The sequence below is a fragment of the Planococcus citri genome, chromosome 2 (assembly GCF_950023065.1).
Source record: "Planococcus citri chromosome 2, ihPlaCitr1.1, whole genome shotgun sequence".
Lineage (NCBI taxonomy): Eukaryota > Metazoa > Arthropoda > Insecta > Hemiptera > Pseudococcidae > Planococcus > Planococcus citri.
In genome coordinates, this window is record NC_088678.1 from 29,669,392 (window position 1) to 29,683,127 (window position 13,736).

The window sequence follows — 13,736 nt, forward strand, 5'->3', positions numbered from 1 at the left end:
CAACCTCCATAGTAAATACAAAATTCCAAATCGGAAAAAATAAAGTGCATTCCAACACTTATACTTACCTACTTTATTACGTAGGTACGGTACGAACCTCAGAACCTCACCTAAAATTTATTAGTTGGGGGATCTATTGCACCCCCCCCCCCGGTCGATCCTCCGGGACAACTTTTTCCATTTTGATTATCACCTGTCGAAATTTCAAGTGCTAAAATGTCCTTTTTCGATTTTTGGTGAATTTTTGAAAATCAAATTTAGGCCAAAAATGAGGGGAAAAAACCAAATTTTACCAAATTGACCAATAAAACAGACATTTGGGATATACCCTATTTTCGAAATGCCAAATCGATTGAAAACTGTTTCAAACAGTTTTGAGCAGTTCTGGAGCCTCCAGCAGATTTTTGGTACTCGAAATTTCCCCAAAATCTCATCAAAATGGAGTTGGATAGCCGAAATTTACTCTGCAAGCGAATTTGAATGCGCTACGAAGTCAACTGCAGGGGATTTCAAGTCGTTTTGGAGCCTTCAGCGACTTTTTGAAAATTACTGGAGCCTCCAGTAGATTTTTGAAAATTGAAATTTCCCCATTTCATCAACCGGAGATAGAAAGTCGAAATTCATTCCGCAAACTAATTTCAATACGCTATACAAAGTCGACTGCTGGTGGATTTCAAATCGTTTTGGAGCCTCCAGCGACTTTTTGAAAGGTCGTATGGCGTTTTTTGGAAAATTTAAATTTCCGAAAAGTAGCTGAAAGCTTCAAAACCATTGGAAACCACCATGTAATTGACTTCATATCGTGTTGAAATTAGTTTGCGAAGTAAATTTCAGCTTGCCAACTCAATTTGGTAAAATGTTGCGGGAATTTCAAGTTTCAAACATCATACTAGAGGCTCCAATAATTTTCAAAAAGTCGCTGGAGGCTCCAAAATGACTTGAACCCACCTGAAGTCGTCTTCAGGGGGTGTTAAAATTGAAGTGTAGAGTAAATATCAGCTTTCCATCGCCATTTGATGAAATTTTGTGAAAATTTAAAGTTTCAAAAATCTGCTGGAGGCTCCAGTAATTTTCAAAAAGTCGCTGGAGGCTCCAAAACGACTTGAAATCCCCCTACAGTTGACTTCGTAGTGCATTGAAATTAGTTTGCAGAGTAAATTTCGGCTATCCAACTCCATTTTGATAAAATTTTGTGGAAATTTCGAGTTCCAAAAATCTGCTGGAGGCTCCACAACTGCTCAAAACGGTTTGAAACAGTTTTCAACCGATTTGGCATGTCAAAAATAGACTATATCTCAAATTTCTGCTTTCTTGGTCAATTTTGTAAAATTTTGATTTTTTCCCTCATTTTTGGCATTTTTGGCCTAAATTTGATTTTCAAAAATTCACCAAAAATCGAAAAACGCACTTTAGCACTTGAAATGTTGACAGGTGATGAATTTTTTCCTGATCTTTCGATCTACCCTTAAACGCTTTGAAACATTTTGTGCAAGTAGTCCTATGTTGGAACGCAAAATCTGCGATTTCGGCTGACCTGTCAATCAAAATGGCCGCCATTTTGTAAGTAGGGCCACTTTTTTTTGAGTACAAGGGCTAGAAATGTTCCTTAGGACTCCCCTTTTAAGAAGAAAGTTGCCCCGGAGGATCGACCGGGGGGCGGGGGTGCAATTTATCCTTAAGTTTCAAGTCATGTATTAACTTCAATTGAAAATTGTGATTACTTGGCAATCGACTTCTCGGAGCTACACTTCATTAGAGGAATAGGTCCTGCAAAATGGCTGTCGTAATTTTAGTGTTCATGACGTCATAGCATAGATTTTCGTGATGTAAATAAACTTATTATCTTTCATTATTTTCATCTTGTGTTTTATTAGTATTTTCTCTTCATGTTTTTCAGCTAATTAAATAAATTAAGCTCGTAAGTCGTAGTAAACAATTTGTAAGATGGAACCAAGTTCAATAACGTGTGACCGCTGTGGTCATACATTTAAGCATAAAAAAAAACTTGATCAAGCATTTACAGCTCTGTATGAGTGAACAAAAAGATAGTAATGGTAACCGTAAGCGATAATAGGTACTTCAAAAAACCATGTAGGATGGGAAAAACTCATCATAGTCATCATAAGTTCTTGTCTTACTATGCTATTGAGCTATTGTCTTACAGAGATGAAAACCAGAAAAAATCGAAATCACATTTTATGTGCTGTCTGTAAATATCCGTCGGCTTCGATGAAACAACACCATTCGCACTTACATATCTAACGTACATCAAATTTCCACTCCTATTGAAACTTTGAATTTTGATTCTGAAAAAGGTACTTTTTGAATGGTACCTCATCATAGTCGTAAGTCAAAACGGAAAAAAAACAATACTCTTTTATCTAGCGTCTAGCGCTGCTGAAAAAGAGATGAGAGAAAAGCTTAATTGCCGATCAATCAATGCTAATTCGCAGACTGGATGATCATACGTATTGATTTAGCTTGTATAGAATGATATGATAAAGTTCAAAGTCTCAAATTTCTTTTCATCGTTTCATTGTTTTACTTTTACATATATGTTAACTACCTTTTACGAATCTAATACGATTTTTTTCCTTTTAATTTTAATAGAAAACCGAACCAAAATACTGTTTCTTTACTTATTCAAAATGTTATGAGCTGAAGATAATTGATAAAACTCTTCCACGAAGTGATAAAGGAGTGATGTCAAAGCTCTGCTTCGATTACATCTGTAGTTATGACGTCACTGACTATCCCTGGAAAGTAGGACCTATTCCTCTAATGAAGTGTAGCTACTTCTCGGTACGAATCGAATACTAATCCATCCTTGAAATTTAAGGGTAACCTGAGCGTTGGAAAAAAATCGGAAAAAACGTATTTTTGATCTTGGGAATGGGCAGTATACCTACTTTGGAAAATAAACAAATTTGGGCATTATGAATTTTTGTCCAATTATTGAAGGGGCTAGAAATGTTAATTTTTTTCTTTTAAATATTTCTAACCCCTTGAATTTTAAAGTTGGGCAAAAGTTCGTGATTGTGTTAGATGTCTTTGTGTTATCACTGTTATCAGTTTCCACGAATTCAGTAGTGTGGATACGTGAATGTGAAAAGATCAAACCTTTTGTGGTGGATTTTGTATAATGTGTTTGCTTGTGTTCGATTTGATGACTGATGACGGCCGGATTGTACTAAAATTCAAGACTAGTATTCGATAATTCTGTAGTGATGAGAGATTACGTTTGAATTTCTCTTATTCGAGCATAAGTAAGTAAGTGTTTCACTTTTAATACCAAATGTTCATAAAAATGATGTAATAATATGAGATCATACTCTGCAGTCTATACAGTAAGCTATGCACAAGATGAAAATTCAAATCAACTAAAATTACGTAATTATTTTTTCGCAGAAAAATTCCTGAAGAAACATGAGTTCCGAAGACAATTTAGAAGTAACTGTTGATCACCAAAAAACCAAACATTTAGTAAAAAGTCAGTATTACGATGTCATGGTGAAAGTGGATACCGATGTTTATTATTTAGATAAACTGCAACTGGCATGGAAATCGGACTACTTTGAAAAATTTTTAATCGAGTACTCTAACCAAGATGAATGCAGTTTGATAGAGCTACGAGCAATGGATTCGGATACATTCTCTACCATAACTGATATAATATACGGAAAGACGCTGACGTCTGTCTTGAACCACGACAATTGCATTGCTTTGTTAATGGCCATGGATTACTTACAAATGGAAATCGACGTCGAAACGTACGCGACATTTATGAAAAGCAATTCGGTCCTGGATGTTGAAATAATCGGATTATACACCTTCATGAAAGAAAATCCCAATCTGCAGTGTTTGTTACCATCAGTTCTCGAATATTTATCGAATCATTTGGCAAATATGCGAAATAATGCAGATCTTATGTGTTTACCGGTTGACGATATTACTCGAATAATTTCAAGTCAAAGCTACGTAGGCTACAGCTCGATGACTGAGGATATGCGTGAAATTTGCCTAATTTGCGCAGAATGGATTTATCACGATTTGCAAAACAGACTTCGTCATTCAGTAAGGCTCGTAAATGCGGTTAAACAAAGATTTTGTTATCTGAATGCGATGAAGGATGAAGATTTTAATAACCTTACTGTATCGTCTGATATCGCCAAGCAAATGAATCCGGAAATGATTGCAAAACATTTTTACAAATTTGTCGTGTGTGATGGAGAAATAAATCCAGGTATATTTGAAGTTTAATATACGACTTAATTACAATCCTGAAGATAGTCTTATACTCATTGTACTTTTTTTCTTCTTTTTTTTCAGTTCCCCAGAAATTGCCGAAGTACGAAGAAAAAAAAGCTCCAATCAGTTGTGAAAAAAACCATCGAAAAAAGTTGACGAAACTTCTAGAAAATGGGTATTTTCACAATATCGTACTAAATGTTGGAGAAAAAACATACAAACTACATCGATTTAAATTGTGTCCGGCGTCCGCCCATTTCGCTGAAATTTCTTCCACTAAGCAGTCCTCTCATGCAGACGCTCAATGTGCAGAAGCACTGACCCAGCGATCGATTACCAGTGAGCAGTATTCAATTCTTGGTGTTGATCAAACAACGTGTGACATGATATTTGAATATATCTATTTTGATGAATTAAGATTAACGTCCGAAACCATAACACCAGTATTTAAAGCTGCCAGTACGTTCAGAATGGAAAATTTAATGACCGAATGTGTACGGTTGATGAAGAAGAATATCGAAGAAATGTGTTCGAGTATTGATTCGTTTCCTATCCGTTTCATTTCGTTCGATATGTTGGAGGATTTACTGATATCATCGTCACATTTCTGCGACAATCCACATCGAATTAAAAAAGTGTGTACGAAATGGGTTTTTCACGATGTAAAAAATCGTTATCATCTGATACCACGAATCGCTCTCGCTATTAATCGCAATCGCACTACGAGTTATAAAATGGAAGTGCCTACAGATTTAAACGACTGCACCGAGCGAATGATTCGATACGAATTATGGAAGACTTTGAAGTCTACTTCGCTGATTCCTGTTGCTAAGAAAACAACGCCAAAAATCTACTCGTTTAACAAAAAATTATGCGAAATTCCTGTTTTTGTCGCGTGGACTTGGCAAACGTCAACTATACATGTTTTGAACGCCAGGTTGGGTCAAATTGCCTCGTTGTGTCTGTGTCTTTCGAATTCAAACCCTTGGAAAAATCATAGCAGGATTTGTTTGGTTAACATAAGCGCTGCCTTAGTGGATGATAATTTATTCATCATGTTATCTTTGGATGCTGATTATTTTGTATTTTATGTGTTTAATTCGTCTTCGAAAAAATTCATCTCTTTGAATAGCTGTGTAAATGCCAAACTGAGCTGGTGGCGTAAGTTCTCGCTGTTGAGTTGTCGCGGCCAAATCTATTGTTGTTTTAACCTGGGCCATGTATTGAAATATTCGATCGAATTGAATCATTGGATAATGTTTTCAAAGAAGCCGGGATTTTCCGATGAAGACCTAATGGACGAAGACGTATGGTTTACAAGCGATGGAGATAAGTTATACAGATTGTATGCTTCTAATGGTTCATCTTACATTGTGAACGAATTCAATTTCAAACTAAATTTATGGTTGCCTTTGACATATATGTCATTTACGCGAACGTCTTCCGAAATACAAGATCTAACCATCATTAATGGCGATGTACTTACTGTGGTATTCGACTCCTACTTCAAGTCATTTGACCCACGTTCAAGAACCTGGCGTCGGTTTCCCCTGACAGGAGATGATGTTAATTTCCGGATTTTGAAATCTTTCGCGTCGATCCAGTATGAAAACATTTATTTACACGTGTTCGCCAACAAACTACATCAGTGGTCTGAAACAAACCAATGCTGGGAGTTGAAAGAAGAACTCCAATTGGAGACTACATCACCCGAACCTATGGAAAATCTTGGCCTTTATGAGTGTATTGGTGCCGTCCATGGTCACGATGTTCGCACTCCTCGCCAATTATTGTACCGGTAATGCATGTAACTATGTATGTGATAAAGTAACTTTCTATTCATTTTTTTTTCTTGTGACAATTGACAAATCTTAGAAGGCTGATTTATAATTAAACGTTTTGTTATGTAATTCGTTCATTTGTTTTGAAAATGACATAAATACTCACCTGTTCGAAAAGTTTTGATCAATGAGGCAAAGTGTTGAAATTCAGGAACATAAAAACTGAGTCTCCCTATCTTATGGGTTTGCACTTGAAAATTTCTTTTGGGTCTTGGGTATTGGCTAGTATTTGTGTTTGAAATATTCACATACCTATTTATTTATTTATTTATTTATTTATTTATTTAACAATTTAGATTCTGAGAAATTGTTCTAGTCAACTTCAAAATCAAAAGCTACGTAGTTACCTACCTAATCATTTTTCAAGTTTTAGTGCTACATATCAATCCCGAAGGTAGTATTAAATCCCCGGACCGAATTTCACAATTTCCGGTCATTTTGAAGTCGACAGTGAAATTTTCGAGTACAACTCGATTTTTAAATGATCAAATTACTCATATTGATTTCTTTTAAAATTCTAAAAAAAATTTACAAACCTCACAAAATTGAATAAAATAATTTTTTTTTTGAACTTAATACAAGTAATTTATTTTCAATTGTAAACTTCATTCTTAGAACTTGAAAATGAAAACATGAAAATAAACATTTTTCATCCAATTAATCAAATAGAATAAAAATAAAAATGGATCGAAGAAAATTTATGCATGAATTGTTGTTTTTTCAAAACAAATTGATATTTTTACCAAAAAAAATTCTGAAAATTCAGAATTTTGAACTTTCTAATGGGGAGTGGAAGAGGCAGCCTACACCCCATGAAATTAAAAAAAAAAAAAAAAAAAATGAAAACGATAATAAATTTATTATAGATTTTAATAAAATTTCCCCCTACAGGGTGTTCAGAAACGGAATCCGAATATAGTTTAAATTTATACGAATACGTGAATGGCTTGTTGTAAAATTATAACTATAAAAAGAGGGCGAGGAGGAGGCAAGGGACGGTTGATCCAAACCAGTACAAAGAAAATTTGAAAGAGAATCCAAAAAAATTACTAGACCACAATCATTTCAATCAGCCGAACTTCATTTTTCAACTTTTGGCAAAATTTGAAAATTCGAACTTGACCTGTAATATTTTAATGAAAAACTCAAAATTTCATTTTCATCAAATTGAGGTACAATGCTGAAAATTGGCCTACTTCTCATTTCTAACCTTCTGAATCCATATTAGTGACAAGTTCCGAGTGGTTCTGGAGTTTCCAGCGAATTTCTGGATTTCCAATTTTGAAAAAGTTACCGGTTGGTGGTTCGTAAAATCAATAAACTTGAATTTGTTGTTTTGGAGACCTTTTTTTCGTACGTCTTGAGAACATATTTCCAAAATCTATTTCAGCAGGTTCAAATCCAAAATTGTCTCCAGCGATCATTCAGATACTATTTTGGAAAATTGACCTCCAAATTACATAATTTAATTTTAAAAAACATAAGAACAGTTAATATCTGAGATTTTGGATGTTGATTTTCATACATTGAATTTATTAATGAAAATTTTTCCAAAATTGAAAAATTTTGACATTTACTGGAGACTTTAGAATGATTTCCATCTACCACAAATCGATCCAGAAATTTGAAAATATGGTAAAAGTGAATTTATTTTTTTTTTTCTTTTTACATTAATACGTTTGAAATTATTATTTTTTTTTCAAATAATAATTAGAGAAATTTTTGGGTTTTAGCACTAAAAATTTATGCCCGAATCAATCAAACAGGTCGCATAAAGAAAAGAAAATTCGAGTTTATAGACACTGAATCTCATTTAAGCCCTTTTTATGACAACTTTTCGGTTTTCCAAACCATGGAAAATCTAAAAATCTGCTTGTAGGCTTTAGAACGACTCTAAACCTGGCCAATCCATTCAGAAGGTTGAAAATAAGGCATGAAACCAATTTCAACTTTCCACCTCTATTTTGATTTCAATAAATTTCATGGAAAATGTTGCAAATTTGAATTTTCAAAAAAATCAAGAATAATGAAAATATATTTTTAGTCCCTGAAATTTGACCTGGTAGTGTATTTCTAAGAACTTTGTTCAATTTTTCAGTTTCTTGGTTTCTTGTTTTTTTTGTTTCATTATTTTTCTAAAATTTTATCAACATTTTTTTGGTGTTTGCATTTTTTTCTTTATTTTTTACACAAATTTTTTTCAAAAAAACGTCACTTTTTATGATCACAAAAACAAAAGATCTACAAAAAAATGCAGAAAAAGGTATATTTCCTGGGGTTTAATGAAATATTTACTATTACACGAAGTCCTTCAATTTTGACAACACCAGCAGCATTTATTCGATTACGTTCTTTGACTGCCCCTCCTCCCTCCTCCTACCAAATGGTCAACTTTCAATTTCAAAAATAATAATTGCCAACCCCTTTCAAATTCGAAGAAAAAAACACAGAATTTCAGAACTTAGTTACAGATACCTAAGCTCAAAAAAGTGGATCATTTCCCAGGACTTTCATTTCATTTTTGAACATGGAAGATTACTTTTCTCACTTTCATCGTATCCAAACAACATACTTACCTACTCAATGATAAACCTTAGTTATAAAATTTCCAGTGTTGCCCTGAAACTAATCATTTTTCACCTTCCACCTCAAACTATTTCTAACCATTCCCTCATAAGTGCTTCAAATCATCTTGGTCAAATAATAATCCATTATTTATTGATCTAGATTCTTCAACTCAATATACGATGCAAATGTACCTGAAGAAAAACACATCTCGTAACAATAATGCTTTAATTTTTTACGTAATATTTAAGTACAGCGTAATGCTAAAATGACTATATAATTTTAATTAAATCAACAAAAAGTACTAACAACGCTCGAGTACACAACAGAGTATTCAGTATACTTAAAACTGTAGGAATAATACAACCTAAGACTACAAAACAAAAGATGAAAAAAAAGAGAAAAAAAACACGTGCAGTACAATGAGCATCACGCTTGAAATTTGTACAAAATTGAAAATTTTGGACAAGATAATTAAATTTAAAAATACAGCATAATGATTTAAGATCGTATAACAAAACAGAAGCAAAAACAATGAAAATCTCGATAAATCGAGCATTATTTACATGTGTACATTTTTAAAATTTTTTGTTTCAACGAGACATCTAACAAACATGAGATCATTCTAAAGAAATTTTTAAGAACTAACTTAAATTTACGTTCAGTTTAATAACATTACCATTTTACAGGCATCAACAATATAGAATGGAAAAATGTGTATTATTTACAACGTAAAAGCGAATTTTTTATACGCTTTTTAGAAAACATTTTTTTCTTTTCGAATCGAATCGTTTTTTGGGCGATTCGAATCTGCAGGGAAAATGGCTTATTTATTCGACAAGTATATCTACTTGATCACTCGATGTCGATAGATAAGCGAGTACCTACCTAAATTAAATAGGTACCCGGTGGAGGTTTCGAGATCACTAGAAAATATACGTAATTTTTTTGGAAAAAATTCTACACCACCAGGTATCAAAAGTAACCTCGAGGGAATCGAAAATTTTATTCTTTTCTTAAAATTTCCCTGGATTATTTGCGAGTCAAATACTCCGGGTTACAACTTGCTCGTTAAAAAGAGATCTCAACATAATGAATTCAAAGCTTCGAATTGAAATCTACCTATACATAAAATAGGTATTTGAAAAAATCACATAAAAGAAAAAGGAGTGAAGAGAAGTACACGTATAAAACGAGACGTGGAATATTCACTCATAAATTGTACATAGATCTCATATCCAATCTAATATCGTTATAAACTAAGCAATTATTATTTTTTTTTCTAAAAAACGCATGAAATACAACCGCTCGCATAGGAGAAAATTCGCGACACATTTGTAAAAGGTCATCGAAACATTACAAAATAACAAAAAAAAAAAAAAACATATAAAAAAAGCCATAATTTACAATAAATTAATGAGAAGTACTATCACAGAAAACAAAAATATTTTGATACAAAAAAAGAAAAAAAAACGAGAAAAAAAATTAAAAACGCACGTTTTGTTTGTATTTCGACGACTGTATAGCACTGAACAGGAGAAATCAGTCTTCTGCACGTCCGTAGGTATTCCATTTTAAATCTTAATCTTCTTCGTATGAACTATGGTTTTCAAAATTTGGAGAATGTTTAGGAGAGTAATTCATCATCTCGATAGGCGATCCGGGATCGTCGTGGGAATAATTAAAACTCGAAGGACCCGAATTAGCCGAAGGTCCGGCGCTATCGTTACGACACCAAAGTTGTCTCATTTCATTGCGTCTTTGCCTCATCAGCATTTTATATTCCGATATTCGCATTTTTTTACCATCCACTATACAAGTTCGCTTGGGTCGAGGTCGGTATCGGTAATCTGGATGCTTCTCCATGTGTAATTTAGATAATCTGGATTGTTCTTCGTAATATGGTTGTTTATCCGAGTTGGACATGGCTTTCCAACGAGCTCCTGCGATTGAATAAAAATATTATTTCGTTAGATCGATGAAAATTTTATATACGATATGAAATCTAAGATATAAATTACGAGTTTCTCAACTTACCTAATATTTTCGAGATATTTGAATTATGCATATCAGGGTTCGACTTCAATATCTTCCGTCTTTCGTCTTTAGCCCAAACCATAAACGCGTTCATTGGTCTTTTAATGTGTGGTTTTTGCTCCCCGTCTCGCTTATGCTGTCGCACCAGTTTGGCTGCAAAGTTTGAAATTTTTTTTTAGAATTTATATGCAACTTGTATATTGCTTAATTTAACATTCGACGAGGTAAATTTTCGATAAAAGCTTCCTTTCTAGCCGAATTTCTCTCGATGTTCTGGGTTATTTTCAAAAAGAAAAAAAAATTATACGAACGTCGTTTTCGTTTCAAAGACGTTATGGGGTTCCATTAGATGAAAAGAAAGTGTAAAAAAACCCCATTAACAGAACTTTAAAAATTCTGAAGTTTGAAATTTTCATCTTTCAAGTTCATTGACACGACAAAAATTCCTTGATGATTTTGAAATTTTCACTTCAATTGGGGTGCGAAAAAAATTATCGTGACTCTTCAAAGGGCCAAGATATTGAGAGGAGGATGAGCGAGAAATATGACCAAATAGGCGAAGTTCTCATTTTCTGCCCAAAACTCGACTCATTAAGCTTCGGATTTGTATTCTGTGAGTTGAAACCTAAAATGCATTCTTCTCAATTTTTTATAAAAAATTACGGATTTCAAAGTGAAAAAAAAAATTTTAAATTGAACTAATTCATAGCGAAAAGTTCACAAAAATTGAGGTATTTCGACTCACTGAATCTGAATTTGGCGGTCACGAAAAAAAATCAACCAAAGTTTGTTGTACAAGTCATTTTAAAAATTTAAAAATTGATTTAATGGATCAAAAAAGCTGAGAAAAAATAAATCAAAGATGAGAAGACGTTTGTTGTGAGAACTTTCTTTTTTTTTCTTTTTTTTTTCTGATTGTGAGTAGGAATGAAATATTAATGGAGGAAAATTTTAGTGCTAAACCTACATAGGTAAATCAATTTTATTTGAAAATTTCGTGGAAATCGTAATTCCAAATTTTTTCTGGAGGCTTCAGAACTGCTCGAAATTGCCCGAAACTTCCAATAAATTCTGAGGGGAGAAATAAGGGGTAAGAAATAAAACACATATCAGCTTTTCAACTTAATTGGGTGAAATTTCGAGAAAATCGTGATTTCTGAAAATTTTCTGGAGGGTTTAAAACTGTTTAAAACATTTTGAAACATCTTCTGATCAATTTTGAGAAGAACGAGGTGGGGTAAAAAATAGGATACACACCAAATTTCAGGTTCCCAAATTCACTGGGGAAAATTTCGTTGAAATCGTAATTTCCAAAATTTTTCAGGAGACTTCAGAAGTGCTGAAAATGGCTCGAAACCACTTCTAATAACCTTTCAGAGGAGGAGAAAGGGGTAAGAAATAGAAGAGATGCCAAATTTCAGGGTTCTAACTTCATTGCATGAAATTTCGTAAAAATCGTAATTTCTGGAAATTTTCTGTAGAGTTCAAAATGGCTCAAAACGTCTTGAAACATCATCCAATCAACATTAAGAGGAGGGAGATAGGTTGAAACATAGTATACGCATCTTTCAGCTACTCAACTTCACTGGGTAAAATTTCCAAAAATTTTGTGGAGGTTTCAGAAGAACTCAGAATAGATTGAAACCGCTTCCAATAAATTTTGAGGGAACGGGTGAGACAACAAATGAATGAATGAATATCAAATTTCAGTTTTCTACTTCATTGGGTAAAATGTTGTGGAATTGGTAATTTCCAAAAACTATGCTGAAGGCTTCAGAAGCGTCGAAAACCGGTTCTAATCGATTTGGAGTGAGGACTGGCGAGGGAAGTGAAAATAGGAAATATGCCAGATTTTAGCTTTCAAGTCTATGAGTTGAAATTTTTATTTTTTCGCCTCTGAACTAATTTTGATTTCTTTTTTAATTCCTCCAAAGCACAAAAATGAACTTTGGTAATTAAAATTTTGGCTGAAACAACATTTTTGTATGCTTTTTCAATTCAAAGTTTTTCTGCTACCTGCCTCATTATAATTATATTTTCAACGTACATTGAGTCTTGAAAAAAAATTTCAAGCGATTTCAATTATTTTCTAACGGTTTGTATCATTTTTCAAACAATTTTAACGCAATCATGTCAATTTTCAACCCCAAAATCATTTGATTTCAAAAAAAAAAAAAAAAAAATGTAAAACCTGCACAGAAATTATTATTTGAATTAAAATTTAAAGTCAAATAAATTTACATTCATTTTCATGCATTATTTAAAAAAATTGCACAATTTGTACCTACAATTTTGTGAGTTATTTTAATCAATTTTTACAATGTTGCAAACAATTTGGATAGAATTTTGAGTATTTTTTAGAATACTTCAAACTATTAGGTATTTGAATGATATTTCAACAGCTTGTGGACCTTTTAAGCAATTTTTGTGCAATTTTTATAGGTAATGCAGATAAAAGTAAAAACAACCTTTAAAATATTTCAAATTGATTTTCATCAAATGTAAAAAAAAAAAAAAAAAATGTAAAACTTGCATAGAAATTATTTGAGTTAAAATTCAAAGTCAAATAAATTTACATTAATTTTCATGAATTATTAAAAAAAATTGCACAATTTGTACCTACATTTTTTTGAGTTATTTTAATGAATTTTTACAATGTTTCAAATTCAAACAATTTCGATAGAATTTTGAGTGTTTTTTTTGAAATATTTCAAACTAGGTGTTTGAATGATATTTCAACAGCTTGTGGCTTGAAACAATTTTCAGGCATTCTCATCAGGTTTTACAATGATTTGAATTAGTTTTAAGCACTGTTTTTTTAGAGTATTTTTGACCATTTTAAAAAATAGTGTAGCTCGGAGGAGATGAGAGGTTAAAAATTTGATGAGATTTCAAAGAATCAAGTGTTTTTTCAATAAAATCTATTAAAGTTCCCAAAAGACATTTAAAATACTGATTTTTTTGTATTGACTTCTCTTAATTAATTTCCACCATTTCCAACCACTCCTAAAAATTTGGACTGATGAAAATTTTTGCTCAAAATCA

The 13,736-nt window shown here is 32.6% G+C and overlaps 2 protein-coding genes across 7 annotated transcripts in view; one reads left to right on the forward strand and one right to left on the reverse strand.

The window, feature by feature from the left end:
* Positions 1-3,015: 3,015 nt before the first annotated feature.
* Positions 3,016-6,158, forward strand: LOC135835364 (uncharacterized). Of its 2 annotated transcripts, none has more exons than XM_065349584.1 (3): positions 3,016-3,270; positions 3,409-4,243; positions 4,330-6,158. In XM_065349584.1, the coding sequence occupies exons 2-3, from the start codon at positions 3,427-3,429 to the stop codon at positions 6,048-6,050; spliced, it is 2,538 nt and encodes an 845-aa protein (XP_065205656.1). In that variant the 5' UTR covers positions 3,016-3,270; positions 3,409-3,426; the 3' UTR covers positions 6,051-6,158. The 2 variants fall into 2 exon arrangements, with proteins under 2 accessions (XP_065205656.1, XP_065205655.1); XM_065349583.1 differs by having other exon boundaries at positions 3,016-3,266.
* A 2,710-nt stretch (positions 6,159-8,868) lies between these two features.
* The window catches only part of Sox102F (transcription factor Sox102F), a 190,584-nt gene continuing 185,716 nt past the window's right edge, over positions 8,869-13,736 (reverse strand). For all 5 annotated transcript variants that reach the window (XM_065349588.1, XM_065349589.1, XM_065349590.1 and 2 more), the window contains 2 exons: positions 10,692-10,844; positions 8,869-10,597 (listed from right to left, as the gene is read on the reverse strand). In XM_065349588.1, the coding sequence (XP_065205660.1) occupies positions 10,236-10,597; positions 10,692-10,844 (515 nt within the window). In that variant the 3' untranslated portion in view covers positions 8,869-10,235. The remainder of the gene's footprint in view (positions 10,598-10,691; positions 10,845-13,736) is intronic.

Coding starts and splice junctions, on each gene's coding strand:
- LOC135835364 (XM_065349584.1), top strand. CDS start 3,427: ATGAGTTCCGAAGACAATTTAGAAGTAACTGTTGATCACCAAAAAACC. Junction 4,244..4,329: donor TGATGGAGAAATAAATCCAG/GTATATTTGAAG, acceptor CTTTTTTTTCAG/TTCCCCAGAAATTGCCGAAG.